General features: G+C 33.3%; 1 protein-coding gene across 11 annotated transcripts in view; it reads left to right on the forward strand.

Annotated features, from left to right (window-relative positions):
• The window catches only part of LOC143232687 (poly(rC)-binding protein 3-like), a 227109-nt gene that overhangs the window by 134558 nt on the left and 65132 nt on the right, over positions 1-27419 (forward strand). For 6 of the 11 annotated variants that reach the window (XM_076468418.1, XM_076468421.1, XM_076468423.1 and 3 more), the window contains one exon: positions 10058-10183. In XM_076468418.1, the coding sequence (XP_076324533.1) occupies positions 10103-10183 (81 nt within the window). In that variant the 5' untranslated portion in view covers positions 10058-10102. The other 5 variants (XR_013017667.1, XR_013017668.1, XM_076468426.1 and 2 more) reach the window with 2 other exon arrangements.

Below are 27419 nucleotides of genomic sequence, written 5' to 3' on the forward strand. Positions count from 1 at the left end.
CGTGGCCGACAGATCAGAGGATCGATATTAACCTCATCACTGTTTTCAGTTCACTTGCCTTCATGTAAGGGCCTCGGCTATTATCTTTTTTGAATTAAACTCATCAAAAACGCTGACACAATATTCTCCTCGGGATTCTTCGCATGCCTTATCCTCCATGAATGAGTGGTTTCATACAAAATGTTTTATGTATATCATATATGTATATATTGGACTTCCATTCTTTTTGCTACTATGCACCAAAATAAACAGCACACTAAATTAAATGCAGTAAAAATATCAAAATTAGTTGTGAAAATTTAGTTATACTTATGAAATAACTTGACATCTAATATGCATCGTATTTACATTTTTAAAACAATAAGTCACTCTTTCAGAGCGTACATATAAACAATACTTTAAACTTCCAACTCCCTTATTTTGCAAATACCGCCTCTCTATATAACACTGTGTTCCGGCTTACAACTTACACCAACACAATACTACCCTGTAAGTGTTAAAAGTAAAAAAAAAAAATTGCTGACGCTAAAAAAGTACTTCCAACTACTTCGAATATGGATAAGCCACATTCGTCATAGACGTGCTACTTGTTAAAATATCTGATGACCAGGTTACTGTAATTGTCACAGACATGCTACAGTCTGTTAAAATGTGTATGTTGGGTACAATAGGACATTGTTGTCACACACATACCATTTCATGTTAAAATATGTGTTGGCCAAAGTACATTGGTGTGTTACAGACATGCTAATGTTATTGTATTACTTTGCTGACCTCCTGAAAAACACTCCTAGAACGAGTGTTGATACAAGTGATGCCTTTAAGGCTAGTAGGGGTGGTTTGAACAATTTAGAAAGAGAAGTGGCATACATAGTGTGGTGAGACATGGGGAGGGTGCAAGGCAGAAACAAACCTCATTAGACAAGTTTTTAGTGAGAAATAGGTCCAATGGGTCTCAAGCAGGTTGTAGCAGTGCAAAGAGACAGAAAAGAGAAAGAACCCCAGAAGGAGAGTTACTTGACGTTTTTATAGAAGGTGACTCTCCTTCCAAACAATAATAACCCTCCTACTCTCCACGTTCCTCACCACCTTTCACTTACGTCATCAGCTCTCCTCAGCACAGGTAAAGTGCAGTTAAATTTTCATTTATTGTTTATAGTTTTTGTGGTTGACTTTATGCAAGTAAGTATTATTATACAGATATAAATAAGCAATATTTTTACTTAAATGCTTCATAATGCGTAATTTTTGGAGGTCTGTAACGGATTAATTTAATTTACAGTATTTCTTATGGGAAAAATTGATTCGGTTTTCGAACAACCTTCTGGAACGAATTAATTTCGAGAACTGAGATACCACTGTATTTCATTACAACCGAAAAACTTATACCTGAGTTAACTTAAAGTACAGGTAGTTAAGGATAATTAGTTGTTAAACTCACTATTAAGAGAGTATAGAGTTATCAATTGTTACACAGCCAACAGTTTCTGGACATTTTTACATTGTATGTACCATTGGTTATAAAGAACTTTTATTGGGCATGTCAAGGTAAAAGCTAAACAAAGTTTAAAAATTCGCCCAATATTTTGAATTGAATTTCCAAAATTCTCCTTGCTTTTTATTGGCGTAATTCTCAGTTGAAAATGTCAAAGCTATGTTTTCATGTTACTAGTTTCCCTATAATTAATAATTATTGGAAAGTATATTAGCGTGCAAAATGAATAAAAAACACACAATTATTTTACTTGAATTTTTTTACATTGTTTCTTAGCATCATCATATAGTAGGAGTTTGACAAGGAGCTTAATTTATATTCGACATATATTAACCACAAACGCCTTATGTCAATGATTAATAATAGCTGGCCTGGCATGGCCAAACGTGTTAAGGCGTGCGACTTGTTATTTGAGGGTCGCGGGTTCGCATCCCCATCGCGCCAAACATGCTCGCCCTTTCAGCAGTGGGGGCGTTATAATGTTACAGTCAATCCCACTATTTGTTGGTAAAAGAGTAGCCCAAGAGTCGGCGGTGGGTGGTGATGACTAGCTGCCTTCCCGCTAGTCTTACACTGCTAAATTAGGGATGGCTAGCACAGATAGCCCTTGAGTAGCTTTGTGCGAAATTCAAAAAAACAATAATAATAGCTATTGGTGGATACGGAGTGGGTTTTCATTGTTTTACAAAATGTAGTTAACATCGTGTATATATGTAGTTTATAGATTTGTGTATGTAGTAGAATTGACTGGTATATGAATTATAGGTTATTATTACGCTATTTACAAAAACCAAGAAAATGACTTAGTCACCCACTTATATTTTTAAAGTAATCTTTAAAGTTTCGTATGGTCTAACTTTGGTATGTGATTGATAAAAATTAATTGGTCAATGTTTTCTCTTAAGTAAAGTTTCTGAAAAAGAAAACAAATGAAGGAAAGAGTAAACCACAAGAAAACTCCAAATTATCATTTATGTTAGCAACCATTTAACTTTATGATGAAGATATAAGTTATTGTACTTAAGGCATCAGAACACATTATTTTGTTGGAAACTTTATCGAGCTATCCTACAGTGGAATAGGCAAGAGAACTGTCGCAATGATAGTACTATAATAGAAATGTAACTTGTATATATTAAAACAACAGTAGTTAAGCCTCTTGTAAAAGCAAACATGACTTAGAAGTATCATATTTTGTCATGAAATATATAGATGATAAAAAAAATTTAAAATCCTTTGGCAAGTTACTGTAAAAATTTTGCTTTTTATTGCGTTTTATGAAACAATAACAATTTTTAAAATGATCAGTAACATAAGTGTTTCTAAATTTATTCTTTAGGTTGTTCCAGTGAAATGAATATAAAGTGCTCCTTATTTTGAGCTCTTTTCTCTGAACAAATGTTAATTATTGTTACACACGCCAATGCATAAAAGCTATGTATATTAATTATCGAAATGGAACATTAAAACGACTGCCACAAGGTTATGATACACCTATGTGTGAATTAGTATTAGCATTAGCATATCGTGTATGTAGCCTACGATTTTTCATACTAATAACATGAGTTAGAATAAATCATTCCATTTTATTACTTTGTATCAATGGGTTTACTACTGATGGTCAATCATACGTTATAAGAATGATGCTACAGGTCTCGTGCTGCTCTCCATCGTCTGTCGTACTTTGTCTAATGTCATAATTATACAGTTTTCATTGTTACAAGTTTTGGAGAAGATCTAATTTACACCATATATCTTAACAAACCATAGACAGACTCTCTAATGAACGTAGATGTTGGCTTCCCGTAATGCGCTTAAACAGATTAATAACACAAAAATCTGTTGGAAACTGTACTGGATATTGTACGAATAGGAATGCTGGGATTTCGAGTTATTCGGCAAACTTTCTCATGGAAATAGTTGTTGATGTCAAAATGTAGCTCGAAGCTTTTAAATTTTGGATTCGGTATATCTGTGGTGTACGTTATTGTTCTTGTTGTGTAACCTGCTGCTGACTGTGTAAATTTTTCATTTTCCTCTCTCAAGGTTTGCTGTCACTTAATGAGTTCTTCACACTAATGTCCTACCTCGAAAAGGGCTGAACTGAATTTATATCTCTAACTATAAATCTACCCATGACGGCATTGTACTGTCGAATGGTGAGACATTCTCCGTAAAACAAATAAACAGTTGCAAAATATATCGTTACAGGAAGGCACCACATGCAAATTGTTCGTGCAAACATGACAAACCAGGTGTATATCATTCATTTTATCTATGTAAAATCGGCTCGTTTGGGTTGAGAAAATATTTTACGTAGAAGAGCGAACAACGTTTCGACCTTCTATGTAAAATATTTTCTCAACCCAAACGAGCCGTTTTTGCATATAAATTTCTCGTTATATAAGGTAATTGATCAAAAACAATGATGGGTTGGGATCGAATCCCCGTCACATCAAACATGCTCGCTATTTCAGTCGCGATGACGTTATTATGTAACGGTCAATCCCAGTATTCGTTGATAAAAGAGTAGTCGGCGATGGATGGTGATGACTAGCTAGCTGCCTTCCCTCTAGTCTTACACCGCTAAGTTAGGGACAGCTAGCGCAGATAGCCCTCGTGTAGCTTTACGTAAAATTCAAAACAAACAAACAAACTTTCTGGGTTTAGAATGGCATTAAACAAATCAAAAACATAGTGAGAAGTACTTGTGTATTAGATTAACATGAGTCACAACCAACAAAATAACCTATAATTTGAACGCTTTTGGAAGACGCCCGTCAGCTATTAAGTCGTTACCTGTACAAATATCACATGAATGAAGCCCTTCAGTTATCAGATTCTGTGTTCCATAAATATCGTGTAGTAGTATAACGCCCATCAGTTATAAGGTTCTTTGCTCTACAGATATCAAGTAATGTAACTGAGAATAGTATATAAGATTGACCCAGCTTAAACTCCGTTTCTTGTTATATATATATATATATATTCATATTAACATAATAACAAACATACGATATAGTTCACTTTTATTAATATCAAAATCATACTTTATTTTGATATTAATAAAAATTCTTTTAAAAAATATGAATATGTGTTTACAAGACAATCGAACTGAATATAGGATAACAATGACAGAAAAATGGCCCAACCTGTTCAACACAATGAGAGAAGATTTGATATTATTACCAGTAACTGTCATTTCGCCTCTTCTGCTGAAGACCTGGCATGGTTAGGTGGTTAGGGCGCTCAACGCGTAATCTTGGGGCCGCGGGTTTGAATCCAGTCGCACCAAATATGGTCACCCTTTCAGGAGTGGGAGTATTATAATGTTACAGGCCATTCCCCTATTCGTTGGTAAAAGAGTAACCTAAGAGTTGGCGATGGGTGGTAATGACTAGCTGCTTCTAGTCTTACACTAGTAAATTAGGGACGGCTAACGCAGATAGCCCTCGTGTAGTTTTGCCTGAAAATTCAAAACAAACAAACATTTTCCGCTTAACCATTAATGATTATCACGATTTTGTGACTAATGTAACAATGCTTTTGCTATCAAAAGTTAAATTTATACCCTAGCTAACTGGAAATTTCTCTAATTCTTATTTAAACGTTACAGATTTAAGTTTATTGTTTTAGGCAGATACTTGTGTTATATTTTCGTTTATTTTGCGTTTTTGCATTAAAACAATGAAAAATGAACCGTATTCCATAAAATCATTTAACAAAAACCGCATGGATTCAGTCAGACATCCATCCGTGAATATATGAGTTGTAAGAAAACTTTGTTTTGTTTTTCGTCTTTGTATAATACAAAACAAAAATAGCAGCTATCTATTTAAGTTACCTCAGGTACATTTTAACTAATTATGGGATAATTCTTAATTAATTATCAGAATAAAGATGTTTACGAAGTTCCTCATTTGGAACTTGCAAAACAGTTTTAATGAAGATAGTGTCTCAATATTGAGGAGTTCTCTACAGATTTAATTCTCACATTTTTAGTTGTACTTATCGCGTTAAAAAATGAGTGGAAAGTTCAGAATAATGCTAAGTTTTATAAATCATATTCTAAATCAAACCGTAATTTCGGGATGTTTCCGTCTATTGTTCAACAATGAAAGATATGTTGAGCTATAATTCGATCGCGTTGCTTGCCTTTTGTCAAGCTGCCAAGTCTTCCTTATGAACCTTAACTATAAAAACCATGTCTCCAGCCCGACTGGCTATATATATATATATACACATACAAGCAAGGCTTCATTGTTGTACCTGAACTCTCTGTCATTTATGTTATTTTTGTTAACTCGTTTTTTGTTCTCTGTTTTTTCCATCGTGTGCCTTACTCTGCATATTTTCTCATTGTCGTGCGCCGTGTGATTTGCTGATACAGACGGTGGTATGACAGAATGTTAAAACACAACATTGGTTAGATGGTTCCATGATTATTTCTTCCTCTTGTCTGACGCAGAATGTTTTGTACAATACTCTCTCTGTATTTCAATCATCTTTGTTTGTTTCTGACAGCTATGAGACACTCAATACGAGCTCTTTCAATATTCTTTGATCTTACCGTAAGCTTTGTCAAACATAAATATGCTTTCTGACCTACGTATTCTTAGGGTGATTTTGATCATTTTCAACTATTATAAAGTCATGGGGAAATATCACAGACATGTCTATTTAACAAATAATTTTAATTTTAATTACCCGATTTTTTTCTTACGTAATCTGAGGGTCGCGGGTTCGCATCCCGGTCGCGCCAAACATGCTCGCCCTCCCAGCCGTGGGGGCGTTATAATGTTACGGTCAATCCCACTATTCGTTGGTAAAAGAGTAGCCCAAGAGTTGGCGGTGGGTGGTGATGACTAGCTGCCTTCCCTCTAGTCTTACACTGATAAATTAGGGACGGCTAGCACAGATATCCCTCGAGTAGCTTTGTGCAAAATTCCAAAACAAACAATTCTTTTTCTTAATCCCCTTCCTTCAAGAATAGAATAATACTATCGAATCATCTCAAACACATGCCTTTCACACGAATATTTGCTTTATCTTTTTCGTTAGTGAACGAATATTATAGCTCCGTTGCTTCATAGATTGCCAAATGATCCCTCCTCTTGGCACCATCTTGTAGAACTATTCTTCCCCTTATATTCGGATTTAAGTAGTGAAATTAACTTGATTGCATATTTTCGTGTATGGACGATAGTTGGATTTCGAAACAAAAATACAATAAAGGTTATCAACATATTTGGTTCATAATTTATTCTATTTGATTAGTATGCCTTAACTGATTGACTTAGTTTTTTTTTTTTTTTTTTTTTTTGGGGGGGGGTTGAAATAAGCATGTTTTTGTAGTTGAAAACATACGGTTTGTTGCTGTATCTTGTAAATACCACAATGTTGAAGTTATTTCCAAAGGTTAAACGCAAATATTAAACGAATCTGTTCATTTATTGTTATACGCGCACCATAATGCCTTCTACGTTATAAATAATTGTATATAGACGATATACACTGCTAACCCCAATCAGATAAATGTGATCTGTATTGTTAAGCTACACTGTTAGCCCAAATCAGGTAAGTGTAATATACCCAATCAGTGTATATAGATACACTGCTAACCCCAATCAGATAAATGTGATCTGTATTGTTAAGATACACTGTTAGCCCAAATCAGGTGAGTGTAATATATGTTGTGAAGATACATTGTTAACTCGAATCAGATGAATGTAATCTATGTTGTAAAGATACACTACTAACCCGAATCAGTTGAGTGTTATTTCCGTGGTGTAAACTGAAAATATTTTCACAAGGACTATGTGATTTTAAACTGATAAACTATAAGAAAGGCATTTAGTCAAGAGCATCCAGCGCCAGCATTGTATCTTTACAATATATATCACATCCACCTTATTCGAGTTAGCTGTGTATCTTCACAATCTACAGCCCCCAAGTGGTACTGCGATATATCTGCGGACTAACATCGCTAGAAATCAGGTTTCAATTCCCGTAGTGAGCAGATCCCTGATAGCCCATTACTTAGCTTTGTGATTAATGTTAAAACAAAACGTGCAATATAGATACTTTATTTTAAAAAGAAAGAATAAAAAATGAGTATGGAATATAGATAGGATTTATTAATAAGTTAAGTCGCACTCATACAATTCTATATTGAAATAATGTAATCATACGCACTCTATTATATTTCACTGATTAAAACTACCAAAAGCTTTAGTGAAATACAGAAAATTATTTTGAATACAAAATTGTGGAAAACGCTCTGAAGATAGAATGGAAAAGCGTTTTTATAAACAGCAAACATATTTAGGATTTAGATTTTTCATCGTTTCTAGACTAGTTAGGTATATATACCAAACATAGATAGACAATTAAAAAACAGATACATTTATATCGCCGTTCTGTAACCTAAACAAATGGTAGAAAATATCCTTTTTTCACTCCTTCGTTTTTATATATTCTTTTTAAAGCTCTCTGTGGCGTTCTCACAGATATGAGACAATCTGAGATCGCTTTCTTGCAATTAACTTTTATTTATCACCTTTTCGGTTCCTTTAAATCTTTTGGCAACACGCGGAAGAGAATTGAAAAGTCAGCACCAATATAATGAAAAGTATAATATCAACCTCACTGCCACACAATCGACTTCTAAGGATTTTTGTTTCTGTTGAATTTCGCGCAATGATATACGGGAGCTATTTATCTGCTCTATAATTTTTGATGACTAGAGGAAAGACAACAAGTCATTACCAGTTTCATCCACATTACTCTTGTCAGACCAAGGAGAGGAATTTGATATTTTTCTAATAACGCACTAACGGCATCATAGTGCAGAGCGTGATTTCTTTTACGGGAACGGGGCTCAAACCATGCATCTTATATTCAAAATTCGGCACTCTAAGCACTTGATTGCGTTCAGCGCAAGCATTTCAAAATTATTTTTACTTACCAACATCCTTTCACCTTTGAAATAATACAAAGCTACGAAGCCAAAGAAAAAAACACCAGATTCCTAATCTTTTAAATTTATTTTTAATTTTTAGTTCTTATTTCTTTCGACCTTATCTAATAGTTACCAAGCCCTAAACTGAACGATATCTCCTAGCGTGTTACAATTATATTTTTTTATGATTGAAAAGTCTTTCTATTTATGAGGTTAAATCATACCTTCGTTGCTTTTTGTTCCCCTCATTTTGTCTTAATATACTTAGCAGTGAAAAATGAGTAGACTCATTACTATTCAACAAAGCATACAGCATGCTACAGTACTCGACAGTGTCATTTTTAGTCGCAGGTTAGTGATCGATGATGATTTGGTAAAACAAAATTAGGTGCATATCTCAAAAATCTGAGATTTACAGTATTAAGTACACGAAGCGCGCATTTCTAATCAGCCTTAGAATGGAATATTGAATTTAATCGACCCTCAACACATGATAATAAGGAGTCTACTAATAATGTATTCTGCGTTTATTTGTTTTATCTGAGAAAAGGTAAATTAACAGTCGAAATATAATTTTGTTTTTGGCTTATTTCATAGGGTTAGACTGACATCAAAAAAGTTATTGCAAAAAATTTATTAAGCCTTAGTAGAAGACGGTCATCAAGCTGTTTCCAGTTGGAATTCAATGCAACAAAAATATGTATTTTAGCGTTATTAATAAGTAGGTATGACTATATTTACTTAAATAATTTGGTCATCAACTTGAAATGCGGTAAACGTGGTTGCTGTTCGGGTAGTCAGAGATCCTATTATTTAACAATTTGATCTAGAGCCGTCACGGACAGGTGATTAAAACGCTCGACTAGCAATTTGAGGGTTATGGGTTCGAATCCCACTTGCATCAAACATGTTCTCCCTTTCAGCTGTGGGAAACATCATAATGTGTTGATCAATCCCACTATTCGTTAGTAAAAGAGTAGTTCAAGAGTTGGCGGTGGGCGGTGATGACTAACTGCCTTCCATCTAATCTTACACTACTAAATTATAGACGACTAGCGCAGACAGCCCTAGTGTAGCTTTGCGCGAAATTCAAAACCGAACACTTTGACCTAACGTCACTATCTCACTGACCTAATTTCTGGCATATTTATTCATTTTTATTTTCACTTACTTATTTAGTCTACATTTCATATTAAAGTAATTATAAATGCACAGTATGATGTTTCTACTTCTTACCCTTATTATTTATAGCTCCTTGATGCTTTCTGATACGCATCAACTATTGTCAGATATATCCAGACAGCCTTTATGCACCTGTTACCCAACACAGTAGTTTTTCTGACGTCTTGTATACCGTTTGTGTAAGTGTGGATGGGTGTGTAATATGTCGTGATTACTGTGTATTATTATACCACTTAGTCTGGCAACTCGCCTGGTAACTGGACGTAGTTGTTCTTATCCTGGCAGCTGTGCTAACCTATCCCGGTAGTCCCTGTCGTGATTTATGTTGCTGTTCTCTGAACCCGGAACATTAATTACTGTACAGGTCGACCTGCTCACTCACTTTGAGCTGATATCTTGTTTATTTCTTTATTTTGTAGCACGTGACCTTTGCCCTGCCTACTCCTCCTACCACACTACCAGCTATGGCCACCGTAGACTCTGAATCCTTGTCCAGTGATGGCCCTTCAGTTACTCTAACTATACGATTGATTATGCAAGGCAAGGTGAGTGGTGCAAGGTTTAATTATATCTTCGTTTAGTATCTGTTTAGTTTCTTTTTGACAAATGTGTTCATTATCATACCAGAGTACAAAAGCATTCTGCTAGGTTGGAGGAGGCAAGTCGTGATAAGGTTTTAAACCATAGGCCCGAAATGGATTTAAAAGTAATTTTGTTTTTGTGTGGATTACGTTGTTTCAAAAAGAATAACAACAAAAAACAAAGAAAAAACCAACAATTAGTAGCGTTAACTGTCTATAATAAAGAGAAATAAACAATGAACAAATAAAGCAATAAATATCTACATCGTTAAATGTGTGAGTTTTAATCGAAGTAAATATTTAATGACATAGAAAAATAACAGAAGATTAATTTCTATCCATCCGTAATTTCAAATGAAGAAAGGTATCACTTTTACCCTCTCAACGTTATGTTATAGACTTGAATAATACATCGTGCACTCTTCAAATAGGCTGAGCATTCGTATACATGGTGCCAAAATTTATACGTTTGCGAAACACTTAGAAGTAGAAATGTTAAAAGTGTTATAATATTTTTGTTTGAGAAACGTTCGATATATCACGTTTTATTAATCGAAAATAAATTGATCAATATTTAGATATATTCAATTTGAGTTTTCAAGGGATAATTTAATTTAATAAATCTGTTTTCCATTCTTGTTCTTGTTGGAACTATGTTCCAGTGATCCCATTCTTGTTCTTGTTGAACTATGTTCCAGTGATCCCATTCTTGTTCTTGTTGAACTATGTTCCAGTGATCCCATTTTTGTTCTTGTTGAACTATGTTCCAGTGATCCCATTCTTGTTCTTGTTGAACTATGTTCCAGTGATCCCAATCTTTTTCTTGTTGAACTATGTTCCAGTGATCCCATTTTTGTTCTTGTTGAACTATGTTCCAGTGATCCCAATCTTGTTCTTGTTGAACTATGTTCCAGTGATCCCATTCTTGTTCTTGTTGAACTATGTTCCACTGATCCCATTCTTGTTCTTGTTGAACTATGTTCCAGTGATCCCATTCTTGTTCTTGTTGGAACTATGTTCCAGTGATCCCATTCTTGTTCTTGTTGAACTATGTTCCAGTGATCCCATTCTTGTTCTTGTTGAACTATGTTCCAGTGATCCCATTCTTGTTCTTGTTGGAACTATGTTCCAGTGATCCAATTCTTATTCTTGTTGAACTATGTTCCAGTGATCCCATTCTTGTTCTTGTTGGAACTATGTTCCAGTGATCCGATTCTTGTTCTTGTTGAACTATGTTCCAGTGATCCGATTCTTGTTCTTGTTGAACTATGTTCCAGTGATCCCAATCTTGTTCTTGTTGAACTATGTTCCAGTGATCCCATTCTTGTTCTTGTTGAACTATGTTCCAGTGATCCCATTTTTGTTCTTGTTGGAACTATGTTCCAGTGATTCCAATCTTGTTCTTGTTGAACTATGTTCCAGTGATTCCATTCTTGTTCTTGTTGAACTATGTTCCAGTGATCCCATTCTTGTTCTTGTTGAACTATGTCCCAGTGATCCCATTCTTGTTCTTGTTGGAACTATGTTCCAGTGATCCCATTCTTGTTCTTGTTTAACTATGTTCCAGTGATCCCATTCTTGTTCTTGTTGGAACTATGTTCCAGTGATCCCATTCTTGTTTTTGTTGAACTATGTTCCAGTGATCCCATTCTTGTTCTTGTTGAACTATTTTCCAGTGATCCCATTCTTGTTCTTGTTGAGCTATGTCCCAGTGATCCCATTCTTGTTCTTGTTGGAACTATGTTCCAGTGATCCCATTCTTGTTCTTGTTTAACTATGTTCCAGTGATCCCATTCTTGTTCTTGTTGGAACTATGTTCCAGTGATCCCATTCTTGTTCTTGTTGAACTATGTTCCAGTGATCCCATTCTTGTTCTTGTTGGAACTAGGTTCCAGTGATCCCAATCTTGTTCTTGTTGAACTATGTTCCAGTGATCCCATTCTTGTTCTTGTTGGAACTATGTTCCAGTGATCCCATTCTTGTTCTTGTTGGAACTATGTTCCAGTGATCCCATTCTTGTTCTTGTTGAACTATGTTCCAGTGATCCCATTCTTGTTCTTGTTGGATTGTGATTTTTAATCATTTTTGTATACGTATAATATATATGAGTTTTATTCAGTTTTAGAAACCGACATATTATTCTAAAATCTTATATTTCAACCTAAAGTACCTTCACACTATATTATTTTGAATTATTACAATTTAACTCTATTTCTTTTATTTGTAATTTAATAATTTTTCCTTTGTTCAAAATGTATCCAAATGTCGAAATGTAAGTTATTTGTGAGTGTGAGATATATTAAACTTTTAATAAAAGCGTATATTTAATTAGATCCGAACTACATGGATAAATAGGGGATGGATACAAATATGAGAAATCGCGACGAATATACAAAATTGATGTATGCCTTCATCATTTAGTATCTGTTACTATTGTTTCAACGAACATACCTTTTTATCTTTCAAATTTTGGATAATAGTTAAAAGATTATTAAAATTAGATAAAGAAATATCTACAACGTCTTATATTTGGTAAACACATTAAGCTGAAATGGTGTAACAAATTTAGTTGTGGGGTTGACTAGCAATGAATTTTGACGCTAGCGGTTCTGCTTGAATTAATAAGAAGCCACCATACATTTTGTTCCATTAACATTACTTCAATTTTTTTTCAATATAATATCACTTTAAATGAATGTAAACAAACAAAAAGTCAAGACTAAAAAAATGAAAAAATGATCAGACATACTATCTCTTACTTCAAATCATTTCACGAAATTACCTCATCTTTTCACAATGTAAATAATCTTCATGTTTTATTTTACGTATTTAGACTTTGCACTAACGTGTTAGTCCTTTCAAGTTATCGAAGTGTCAATCAGTTTTGTCTGAAGCTATTCTGATTTATATAATATTTGACTGTTATGACTAAAGTTTAATAACCTTTCACACTTTCCGTGTTCTCTGCTAGAACAAAGTAAAAGTTTACTTAAATTAAGAACTTTTTCTGTACTTTAGAAACAAAAAATGTGCACTGTTTTTGAAACATTTAATCCCCAAAATTTTTGAAAACTTCGTATTCGTACATGATATTTATTACAGTTTCATTGTAAAAATTACCAAAGAGTCTCCTTTGTTTTATTGTCAACCGCCTCGTGGCTCACTGGTAAACTTAAGGATTTACAATGCTAAAAATCAGGATTCGATACTCACTTTGTACACACTGAAGATAATCCATTGATATTACTCAATCATTCATATGAGTTATATAAATATACCACTCGACGTCGAGAGAATTGAATGGGCTATTTTCTTTACATTTTTATTTACTCAATGACGTCGTACACTTTTCTTTTTATTATTTTTCCTTAAGTTATTGGTACATCAAATTCAAAGGTTTATTATTTATTTATTGAATTACGCCATATGTATTTTACTCTATACCATAGAATTAGTTATCTTTTTAACTAATAATAAAACTATGAGTAAGTAATTACTTGACTTCTTTAATATGTGTATGTGATATTTAGTAATTAGTTGACTACTTTAGTATGCATATGTGAAGTTTAATAACTAATTAGTTGACTACTTCAGTAAATTATGTGAGGTTTAATAAGTAATTAGTTAGCTAATTTGATATAAGTATGTGAGGTTTAGTAAGTAATTAGTTCACTACTTTAGTACGTGTATGTTACGTTTAATAAGTAATTGGTTGAGTACTTTTATATGTGTATGTGAGGTTTATTAAGCAATTAGTTGACTACTTTAGTATGTATAAATGAGGTTTAGTAAGCAATTAGTTGTTGGATAAACTTCGACGATTAAATCAAACATAAGATTTGTATCGTTATTTTCATAATTTGTCATACCGTTGGTAATTATAAATAAGTATAAAAAGGTATAATTTACGAGTCTCGACAAAGTAATTTCAAAAGAGGGTGTAGCTTAAGTACAAGAGCTAAGGCGTGTTAGAGTAGAATATTTCATTTTTTTTATAAATTGTTTTTTCAAGATATTAAATCCAATTTAATTAAACAAAGCTGTTGTTGTTTCAGCGCAAAACTACACAAGGACGCTATGTGTATACAACTGGTAATCGAACTCCATATTTTAGCGTTATAAATTTACCCGTGATCCATGGGGAAATAATTCAATAAAGGGAAAAAAACAAACAACATTTACATCAAATAAACGTGTCCAAATCTATTTACATTTTGGTTCTGCAGTAAAACCCAATCAATGTCAAAAGACTTACAACGCTAAAAACGGAGTTTTGATATCCGTGGTGGGCACATCACAGACAGCCCATTCTGCAGTTTTGTTTGAAAAAACAAATAAAACAAGCATTAAACCAATTATATATACATTTCTTTATTTGTAACCTATTATGTTAAAACGTACTAAGTAAACACAGAGTTGATTTTAATATTTAATTCAGTTTGTCGCTCTATTATGTTTAAATTGCATTTAAGTTTATGCAATATTTTTTCCGAATAGAAAATAATGTATCTTTAGACACAAAAGATGTTTCTGTTTAAGCGTTGCTTCCATTTAATCTCCTTTAATTTCTGAAAACTGTGCGTTGGGAAACGTATACTTTTTAACATTTTTTGCTTTATCGGCCATACCTTTTGGGTTTGAAATATTCTAACAGGAATTAGTAAACTCAGATCAAGTAGAAATATTATTTTTTAAAAAAGCAGTTAATTTTTTGTTTCCTATTTTAAACCAACAACGTTCACAGCAAATGGTGGGATTATTACGTTTAAAAGTCAGCTTTATTGTATTTGCACATTTGTTTACATTTTAATTGTAGTTATGAAATCATTAATTCAGGAGCATGTTTCTCTCATCTACTTTATATATATTCACAAATGTGGTGGTCAATAACACTATGCAACACAAATTTTGTTCCTGGGTAGTATGTGTTATTTCTTAATTGCTTATGTTGTAAAAATACAGAAAATGGCCATTATTCCATTCAAAGTTTGCTTTTATGACCTGGATAATGAAATTTATAAATTAACGTATCTTCTATGTGAAACGAGCAAACATGCACATTTTCAATTACATAAGGTCTGAATAAAACAACATATGAATCAAGATTTACATGTATTTACACTAAAGTTATACAAAAATGTTTAGAAGTGAGTAGTTTTTCGAGATTTGCGATTGTAATGTAAATCACTTTCACGTATCAGCCACTAAATATAATCTCCCATCAAGTTTTCGTTATTCGCTCTTTGGTAGCGACGTTCAAAGTCCAGTATATCTTGGTGGAAGCGCTTGCCTTGTTCCTCTGAGTATTCTCCCATGTTCTCCTTGAACCTATCAAGATGAGCGAGCGTCAAGGATATGGATTTTCAGGGACATCCTGCAGCCCATTTTGCCGTAGTTCTTCACCAGAGCCTCAACCAGTTCCACATAATTTTCGGCCTTGTGATTGCCAAAGAAGCCCCGAACCACTGCGACAAAGCTGCTCCAACCTTCTTTCCCTTCCTACTGAGCTTCTTGGGGAATTCTGTGCACTTCAGGACCTTCTTTATTTGTGGTCCAACGAGACACCAGATTTGACCTTTGCCTCAGAAAGCTTAGGGAAGAAGTCTCGAAGATACTTGAAGGCTGCAGACTCCTTATCAAGAGCTGTGACGAATTGTTTCATAATACTCAATTTTATGTACAATGGTGGAAACAACACCTTCTGGAGGTCCACTAATGGCTCACACTTGACATTGTGCCTCCCCATAGATAACTCGGTCCATTGTGGCCAGTGTTTCCTGTTGTAGTGCGCTGCGGTGTCCCTGCTGTCCCAAAGGCAAAGATAACAGGGAAACTTGGTAAAGCCTCCTTGAAGACCCAACGGGAATGCCACCAGTTTGAAGTCTTCGATAACCTCCCAACCATACTCATCATACTTCAAGGCTACTAGCAAGGTCTTGACGCTGTTGTATTCCTCTCTGAGGTGCACCGAAAGATATTTAAATTTTAAAAGGTCTAAAATTTGTATAATATAAAATCTTACTATTCAAGCAAGCAAAAATTGTCCGTCCTACATTCTAGAGTTTTTTGTAGTGCTCACAGGTAAAATAAGGTGCCCAGGATTTGTCTTGATCCCCGACAGGCATGCCGAAATATGTTTTGTAGGCTTCACACATTTTAGCTGATTATGTCACAGAGTACCCTTTCGATTTTGTCTTGATAAATTACCACATACAAAGCAGAATACGTCTGAAGAATGCTTGCAGCTTCTTGACGCTATCTCTGATAAAATCAGATAGTGAAAATTCTCGTAAGTTCGAGAAAATTCTCTATCAGCTACTCAGCACTGAATCCATCTGGAATGTTCTGGAAAATGGGTAAGTTTGAAAATTTAATTACCCATGTCACAAAAGCAGAGTTTGGAGAGAAAAACAGGTCTTTCCCATTTGCTTTAGGCATAAGCAATTGGGAAATAACACTTTCGGCCCAAGAACAAGAAAATGAAAAAATTTTGTTACATAGTGTAATAAGTATTGGACGTATATATATATATTTATTTACAATAACCAAAACCAATATGATTACAAAAACAAAATAAATATGAGGCAAGATTTCAATAAACAGTAAATCTATTCAAAGTCAAGTTGTTTATTTTGTTGGTGAAATGCGTGAGAAGAGTAAACATGTACACTATTTCATAGGCTATGGTAATAAGATGAACAATTTCGTTTATATAGGCTATGATAATAAGATGAACAATTCCGTTTATATAGGCTATGATAATAAGATGAACCATTCCGTTTATATAGGCTATGATAATAAGATGAACAATTCCGTTTATATAGGCTATGATAATAAGATGAACAATTCCGTTTATATAGGCTATGATAATGAGATGAACAATTCCGTTTATATAGGCTATGATAATAAGATGAACAATTCCGTTTATACCCACAGTTTTTTTTATCGATTATACATAGTATATCTTTTGCTTATTTTATTCAGTACGTTTCTTAATTCAACTTGTCGTTTTCTATGTTTAAACTGTATTTACGTTTATGCTATAATTCTTCTGACTAGAATGTAACGTACGTTTGAGGCACAAAAATTGTCCGTGTTTTAGAGTAATTTCCACTCCATCTCCGCTTTCCTCAATTCTTAAAAACATTTCGTTGAGAAGATATTCTAATTCTTAAATTAAGAGTAGTTGGGGTTGTAGGATCTCTGTTTATGAAGATAAATTTTGCTAACAAATCTACCAACAGAGTTTCTATCTCTATCATCTTTTATGCAGTTCAATATCGTTTTGTTCTTTTATTTTTTATAGTACAAGAGAAGTCTAATCCTTTTTTTTATAGAGTCGAATGTTGCTATAAGTGTCTTCCAGGCCTTGGCTAGAATACAAGAGATAAATAGCAAAGAATCTTTTTTGGGAAAGAAAATTCAGTGGGGTCGGGCGAAACAAAACGGAACTTTGTATAAAATATTCTAACTACCAGCGGTGTATGTTAGAATAATATCTCAAAATTTAAATGTGATGATATATCCCTTTGGAGATTAGTTTATATATGTGTGTGTATATATACGGCTATTTTTATACAATAAACCGTTAGGAGACTACAAAATTCTGGGGAATACAGGTTATTAACCAGATAAAGTACATCTTAGTATTAAGTAAGTCATTCAGCATTTTAATACATTTGGAACTTTTTATACCTAAAACCACTCTTCAAGGGTTTGAAATAGGATACATGTTTAAATATGCATATTTAGTAAGGCAATCCTTCGAGTAGACGTACAGTTACAAATGTTATTCGTAATGTGGGTTCTATGAATTACGTAGAAAAACAACAACAACCGACACAAAACCGTCGCACAACATAAATCTTTACATCATAAAACGTGGAAAGTGATTCTCAGTAAACTTACATAACAATGAAGATGTCACCTTAAAACAACATCTTTTTGATATTAAGAAGAAGTATTATACATAATTATAAATACTAATGTGATTATGTAATCACTTTTTTACTGCCGTACGTGTAATAGTTATGGATTAAAATTCTGTGTGCTTTGTTTATGTTACACTAGACACTCGTTTTACATGAAATAATTCTAAAGATTTGTATGCATTTGTTTTCTTTAACTTCCTTCACACGCGCTCAGTTGAGCGCTCCTAAGAGTGTGGCATTCCCCTTCCTCGAGATCGATAAAAGAAGTTGAAGTTCACAAATATGGCGTTCTTGAGTGTTCAGATTTTATCTAGCTTGAAAAATTCAAGCTATTCTTCGTTTGTTTAATCGTCTCTAAGTGTTTCAAATAACAGTAGGTCTCATAATTTTTATTGCGGTTTTCTTACTTAAATAAGTTTCGTACATTTTACGCCTCTGGAAGTGGAATAGAGAAACTAAGACATAAACTGGGTGGACCCCTGGCGGGACAGCGTTACATCTATGAACTTGCAACTCTAAAAAAAACTAGGGTTTGATTCTTCGTGATGAACACAAGAGATAGCTTAATATACTTTTGCTTTAAATCAAACAAACCACAGTATAGTGAAGGCAATGGAATTGGAGTCTGCAAGTTGGCAAATGGCAATTGCTATATTAAAGTGAGAAGACACTTTAAAACTGTAACCATAATTTCATATAAATATATCCTGTTTTACCAGTTTAAATACTATGAGATGGTTGGTTAAAAAATGGTGCTTTTTAAGTGATATGATGGTATTTTTGTTTTTAGCAAAGCGCAAGCCTAAATAGCTAGAAATGTATTGAAGATATTCCATAGTTTTAATAGTTACTTACTACACAAAAATCAGATTATCAGAAATCAAGAACTGTATCATATTTTCAGAGTGTAATAGTGTTAGTCTATCACGCTTGACACAAAGATATTGTTGCACTTACCAATGCTCCAGCAGTTTGTTTAAACCTTATATAATTTCATATAAACGAATAATTTCTACGCAAGCAATAGTGCAAGTCTCAAGGAAATTATGCTATATCTTTCACCCGTCATTTCGGCTTAAAATTGTACCGAGTAAACATTAATATTTTGAAAAGTAAATACATGTTATTTCCATAGAAAATGCGAGACGTGAAGCTTCTGATTTTTCAGAAAGTCTTATTAAACAATGAATTATTGATTAATAGATTTTTTTCATTGATTTCTTCAAAGCATAAAAAATAATAATGGATCTAAAACAGATCTGGGAAGGACAAAATGAAACCTTTGTTCTTATGTTATTTTGCTAAACACAAATGAACATTTTTTTTTTACAGAAAACTGTAAGAAAAAGTTAGTTTTCAACTAAACCAGTCTATAGAGTCTATGTCTCTCTCTCTTCTTTTTTTGCTTCAGCTTAAATAATTAAGTAGTATTTAGGTAGTTTTATAACAGTTCTATTTAATTGTTACTTATATCATGTTTTTGCAGAGTTGGTGTTTGTGCAATAAGTAAAGATGTATATAAACATTTAGAATTATATGTATGGCTAAATGTATTTTTCATTTACAAATATTGAGACGTTCTTCTGATGCATGCTCGTAAGAATGTAAGAATGACACCGTGCGGTACTTTACTCTACGATACACAACTAAGACTACAGATGTTCAAACAAATAAAGCACAATAACTTTGTATTTGCTTTTGCTATATTTTTATTCAGTTTTCATTAAATATGACATTTATTAGAGTACAAAGTGTAGAGTTATCACACATATAAGTCTGCATGTAAATAAACGTAGGGGAGTCACCTTAAAGCGCCACCTAGTGTTAGTGTTTATTTTTCGTAATTGTGTTCCGCATATGTTGACGTATCCTTGTACAATTGACAAAGAACCGCGCAACCTATGCATTTTAAACAGAGGTATTTTGTGCCAATCCATTCAACTAATATTGTTTTATTTGACGAGTATAAACAAAAGAAAATTAAAAGGCTTCTTTTCTCTTTTTGTTCACAAAACTCTGTATTTATCTTTACAGAATGTTTTGTTAAAAACGAAAAATAAACAGAATGAAGTTAAATGCTTACGTTTTAATCATCTGTTTTTGAAGTTAAATATAATATTTTTGAACAATGAAATATCGTATTAGAGATTATGTTTAAGAAAAATTAGATTTTTAATATCTTCATTAGATTTTGAGTCCATACATTTTCCTTTTGTTGGTGGTTGTGAAACTTCATAGATGACTCCAAAAATTGACTTTTACAATCTATGCAAGTTAAATTACACGTTCTTATGAAAGCAATAGCCTTTATCTACGATATTTTTTTACTCATTCGCAGGCCTCGACAGCTGATAATGAGATAACTAATGTTATTGTTCCAGAGATGACAAGAATGAAAAGCTGAATTATCCGAATGACACTAAAATCGACAAACATACCAGTTATAGTCATCAAAGCCTTAATTATGTTTACCTTTTCTTTTCCTTCATGGTGGGAAATGTAATCGATTGAAACAGACTAGAGTGGAGGCAGAGTACTGTTAAAATTCAGTAGAACAAAATTACTTTAGATTTTTTTTATTTTTACGCTTGACATATATAAAATCAGTAGAATGTGATTAATAGGCGAAAGACACGTGAAAAGTTCTTTCTCGAGGAAATATCACACTGTGGGTCTATTTTTTTTCAGCCTGAGGTAATTAGAGTAAGGATTTCGAGGAAAACCAAGAAATTGTATCTTACTATTAGGAAAGCATGACGAAAATCTACATCAAGAGCATCGTATATTCATACTTTCAAAAGAAAACGCACTTATTTTTAAATACATTATAAGACTAAACTGTTTAAAAAATACAGTTTCATTAAACAACAACTTACAAGTTTGTAAGCTCAAAACAGTTGAAATACAGAATAATCTCTAGTTTTTACATCGACAGTTCAGTTGCAAAATTCTTTTGTTTGCATTTTTTAAAATTAAAACAAAAACTAAACCCTACAACCTTTAATTAGTACGTTTTAAAAAATTAAAAATAAAATCGTGTTTCGCTACTGGCTCCATCTTTAAAACGCTTCTGGAAGTAATAAATATTTACATCGCGATGTTTTTATATTGATTATTGAGGAATAAATGATTTAATGTTTAAAAATGTTCTTACTGCTGATAATACACAAGAATTCGATGTAAGTTATTAAAAGTTAGAATAATATTTATTTTTAATAATATTTCCTCACAAATATTTTAAATATCAGCTTACATAAATTTACGTGTGTTTACTTAACCGTAGTGTTTGAATATATACTATTTGTTAAAATTTCAAAAAGATGTGAATGTTGAATAAGCTCAATAATTTCCTTTGTCATTATATATATATTTAAAGTAGATACTACATCTGTCAGAATCCCGAGGGTAGCAGGATCGAATCCCCCTAACACCAAACATGCTCGCCCTTTCAACCGTGGAGGCGTCATAATGTTACGGTCAATCCTACTATTCGTTGGTAAACGAGTAGCTCAAAAATTGGCGGTGGGTGGTGATGACTAGATGCTTTCCCTCTAGTCTTAAACTGATTAATTAGGGACGGCTAGCGCAGTTAACCCTCATGTAGCTTTGCGCGAAATTCAAAAACAAAACCAAAAAACCAAATCTGTCAGAAATATTTCATCTCTGCCCTCACTTTTCCTTCCACACTCGTGTATTAAATTTGTTAGAGGAAATATTTTGTTATTATTGTGATTTTGTTCTGAAGATTTTCGTAATAAATTTGTCTACAGAGAACCAGAAAAGAATCATAAAACAGGCAGTCGATATGTCAACATTTCCTTAGAGATTACGACAACGGTAAGCTCGTTTATCAAATGTTCCTTTCAGCCACTTATTGACCAATAACTGCGAGTCATATCATCTGGAAGGTCACCTCTTTAAAAAAATAATATTATTTAATTAAATTCTCTATCGTAGTATTCACTAAAATAATGTTCTGTGACCTCTTTTTATACGTCTTTGTGCGACCAAGCATTTTTTGAAAAACTTTCCTTTAACGCTATAACAACTTACAAATTTATAAAATATCAAAGTTTCTATCAAATTTAGAAAACATCAGGTATGAAAATCATAAAGAATGAAGCTTAATATTTCCTTGTGTTTACTAGTACTTTTTGTAATCTCTATTTAGCGTATGAAACAATATGTATGAAAAAAATCAAACACAAAGTATAACACGATAATAATGAGGCGACTTTGGAACATAAACTGGAAATATTAGTTTTACCACAGTGTTCAAAGAGTTATTTCTATACCCCTTCTGCAGCGCTACAACAGATATGCTTTTAAAAGAATCTAGCTTTCTAATTAATATACCAAACAGATGGACAAAGGTGTGTATTATACATTTCTCATTTTAGAAAATTAGCAGTGTCATTAAAGCAATGATAATTCAGCTTTCATGAACGTCTACGTAGGTTAAACTGAATTAAGGATCACATAAACAAAATTGACTTAATAAGTTGATAGTTTGTTTCAAATTCATGTGACATATAATGTTGTTAGGACGGAGAACATTACGTCTCTGCGGCGCAGCTTCAAAATTATTTACAAGAATGTATTTTTTCGAGTTTCTAGTTTAATAGATAATCCAAATAAGCATGAAAACCAAGTAAAAGTAAGTTATATATTAAACAATGGGACTGTCTCGTACTCTTTAAATTTCTTAATTTTTTTACAGTGAAAAAACAAACATGATTTTACTACAACTGCAGCACCTAACCTAATAGTGCAATCTAAACACACTAGAAAAAACATAGGATAATTAAAATTGCTTATGTTTTAGTTACTACTAGGCAAAATTATTGTAATAAAATAATGAAAAATCAACCATCTCATAAGTTAATTTTTATGCGTTTAAAATAATATACATCAGCTACCTTATCAGATCAGTTTTTTATATGGGTTATACATTTTATGATTGGTTATTTGATCGTAAATGCAAGTCATTTTCCATACTGCTTTATTCCCGAAATGAACAGTGAGTAGAAATGGCTTTACGGCTATATAGTCCATTTCAGTACGGAATGTTGTCAATACAAACAGTAAGTAGAACCTGCTTAAAACCACAGAGTCGATAGGACCGTAACGTATATTTGCTATTGGTTTGCCCCCCACTAGTACAGCGGTAAGTCTACGGATTTACAATGCTAAAATCAGGGGTTCGATTTTCCTCGGTGGGCTTAGCAGATAGCTCAAAGTGGCTTTGCAATTAGAAAACACACACACGCTATTGATTTAAACGGTGCTGCTTTTAGATCGTATTTAAACCTGGACTGTTTGTTTGTCTTTTGAATTTCGCGCAAAGCTACACGAGGGTTATCTGCACTAGCCATTCCTAATTTAGTAGTGCAAGACTAGAGGGAAGGCAGCTAGTCATCACCACCCACCGCCAACTCTTGGGCCACTCTTTTACTAACGAATAGTGGGATTGATCGTCACATTTTTAATGCCCCCATGGAAGAACGTGGTGCATCTGGCGATTGTAGAATACCTCTGAGAACAACGCAATACAATTCATTAGGGGTTTGGCATTGAGCTGGCTTTGTGAAGTCTATTCCTGACCACCTGTATGCGACAGAACGTCTACTACGACTGAGAACATTTAATTCAATATTGGAGCAAATATTCTAGGATTGTTGCAAGTCAAAATCAATAAAACGGTCGCTTGCTTGTGCTGTGGATAATGGTTTATTTGTCAAAAAACAACAACAAGAAGAAACAACTGTTTCATTAGTTTGAGAGTCATCTAACACGCTGTTAATAACACCTTAAGACTTGTAGTCAATTTGCGACAACCTAAAATTATTATGTAGTTTCCACGATGTTTTTGTACTTCAATGAAACATCAAAGTATCTTTCCTTTGGCCCATTGAAGGTTGATTAACAGTTTAGAATATTTATATTTTATTGTTTCATTTCTGTGTGACAAAAGCTGAATGATCAATAATTTGCATTTCAGAGTTATTTAGTTGATTGACTGTCAGGTGTAGGCCCGGCATGGCCAAGCGCGTTAAGGCGTGCGACTCGTAATCTGAGGGTCACGGGGGCGTTATAATGTGACGGTCAATCCTACTATTCGTTAGTAAAAGAGTAGCCCAAGAGTTGGTGGTGGGTAGTGATGACTAGCTGCCTTCCCTCTAGTCTTACACTGCTAAATTAGGGACGGCTAGCACAGATAGCCCTCGAGTAGCTTTGTGCGAAATTCCAAAAACAAACAAACAAACAAACTGTCAGGTGTAAGATCTCCTAACGATCAACTGAGAAAGGTTCTTTGTTTTTTTTTAAGTGACTTTGCCATTGTTACATTTATATATACTTATTATTCCAAATTCCACATATACGAAAACTAACAAGTTCGTTTATGTAGCTTTCTCAAAACCTGCTGTTGTCAGTTTATACCGAAATGTTTTGTTTGTTGCTAGGCACAAAACTACACAATAACCTGTCTGTTCTCTGAAACTATGGAAAAATATTTTTAACGTAACAACCCCGAGGCTTATCATTAAACCATAGGGGGTGATTAGAGGGGACATACCTAAATACGCTATTTAGATATACGAAGAAATGCTGACACTACCTGTAAATTTTGTACGTCCCAACGAGTCTTTAACATTCCTCTATGAAAGCGAGCAAAATGAATGGAAACTTAGTGCTCGTCGTTTAGTTGAATTTAACAAAGTTTAATTTTTTCATGCAGGTATTATTGTTTTGTTATGTTTCCAAATAGTTAAAATAACATTAAGTCCACCAAAAGAAAGAAAAAGATTTGAAGAAACGAATATAAATTTCAGATAAAGTAGCTATTAATGTAACTATATGCATTCAATATTCTATTACTTTAACCACATGCATTCAATATTCTTCTTTTACCTGTGTTTTTGGCTGTTATCCCAGTAGCGTTTCATTACTTTTGACCAGCTTAAGTGATTTAGATTAGTTCTATACGTGAACACCAAGCAAATGATGTAAAGTATTCTTCCCAAGTAAAATATAAAATTACATGTGAATACACGTACTTTACAATATGACCAATACTGTTAAGGAAATTAAATGAAAAAAAAAAAAGTGATGGATTAGAGCTTGCAAGACATATAGAAACAATGTTTTATTTCATAAGCCATTATTATTTATTTATTATTCAATAAACAAAACTATTCAAACGTATGAAAATATTTTACTGAAGAGCTCGATAGTCTTATCAATAGTTTCGTTTATTGGATTTCGCGCGAAGCTTCACGAAGACTATCGGCGCTGGCCGTCCCTAATTTGGCAGTGGAAGACTAGAGGGAAGGCAGCTAGTCATCACCACCCACCGCCAACTCTTGAGCTACTCTTTTACCAACGAATAGCGGGATTGACCGCACATTATAACGCCCCCACAGCTGAAAGGACGAGCATGTTTAGTGTAATGGGGATTCGAACCCGCAACCCTCAAATTACCAGTCGATAGCGCTAACCATTTGACCATGTCGGACCTACTTTTAAGTAGCATTTGCTTGGTGCATTTATTAATAATCTGTCTATCTATCTCTACATATGTATGTATAATATAATTTGATAACAATATAATACAACATTCACTCCATCATTAGAAGAAACCTATTCTGCTCTTTCGATTTATCTATGTCCAAGTTTACTGGTGAATGGTGGAATTCCCAAAAACCGTATAACTCTACTGCCAAGTGGTGAATGAGGTGATAGATGGGGTTCCATATTTATTTTTGCTAAAGGTCGTTTCAGTATACATAGAGTGATTCAGAAATCGAATAACAAGAAAATAATTCACAAAAGGAAAGGTGTATGGGAGTAATTGTTAGAGGTGTGGAATGGAGTGTTAACATGTGACATCATTTAGGTCATTTAAGATCAAGTCATTCGTAAGAATTGAGCAGTTTTTAATGAGCATTTTTACACTTCTTTCCACGTTGTCTGAGAGTAAAGTATTTTGAAATGAATACTTTTAATACACACCTTACGCTGCTCTTTTCGTCACTCAAAAGTAAGAAATAATTCCGTTCTGACTATTCTCGAGACACTCTTACCAAACTAAGTCATTACAAATTGCTGACATTTCAACATGTCTGAAATAAAGTCAAACAAACAAATAAAAATTCTTGGTTTAATTCCTAATGTTTTTCCATAAACGAGCATTAGGTTGTAGAGTGCTACTTGTTTCGTTTTCAAATTGGACAATAATGAAAAATTATGTAAGCAATAAAACTGCTTCTCCCTGCTTTAATTATTTCAAATAGAAATATATTATTCATCAAGTTAAAAATTGTAATTAAACTTAAAAGTATCGCAATCTCTCAAAGAAATTTTAATACAGATCTCAGTAATTACCTCGAAAAAGTTTGATTGGTAATTTTAGCCTGAAGCTGACCTAAGAAGGTCGTATTATTGTTCTGTACTTTATTTTAATTAAAGTTTTAATATCCATACCAGCTGTCTCGAGAATACAACAATGTAACCAATCCATAATTACATGGAACGCTAACGGAATAATATATTGTTTGAAATGTTTAATATAGCGAATATTGCAAGAGACTTCTTTCTAAACATAAAACTTTTTTTTTTTTTAATTTGAAGTATTTCGCTTTACGGCTCTTTGGGAGAACTCCTGAATAAGCTGTTTAAAACATACACAACCTGATAATCCCTGAATAAATTGTTTACAATACACACAGCCGAAGAATTCCTGCATAAGCTATTTAAAACACAACCTGATAGTTTCTGAAGAAATATTGAGCTATAAACTAGTTTCCATGTGATCTACGTACTTACGTATAAAGTCATTTATGTATTCACTGTATTGAGTATGAATGCAAATTAACCTCTCGCTTGCTATATGGTTTTACAGAATATTTTAACGTACTTTCTAATCACTTTATCATTTTATTTACTCTAATAGATTATGCATCAGTGAAATTGCTCATGAATTTTTATCTTTGTGATATGAAAGCACGTGTTATATTCCTTCAGGAATTGGAATAAGTGATAATCGTTATAAAGAAGTTACGAAAAAGCCGTCTAAGTTTAATAAGCGGATTAAGAAGTAATATAAAAATATTATGTTTATAAATCACAACATTTAGGTAGTAAAGGAAAATTAAATGGATCTCTATACCTATAACTATTATTAACGAACTTGATATTTCTTGTTATTAAAGCAATGAATTATTTTGGACGAAGAATGAGAGTCGGTGACGATGGATTACAGTAGAAGA

This window comes from Tachypleus tridentatus, chromosome 11, assembly GCF_004210375.1.
Source record: "Tachypleus tridentatus isolate NWPU-2018 chromosome 11, ASM421037v1, whole genome shotgun sequence".
In the NCBI taxonomy this organism is placed as follows: domain Eukaryota; kingdom Metazoa; phylum Arthropoda; class Merostomata; order Xiphosura; family Limulidae; genus Tachypleus; species Tachypleus tridentatus.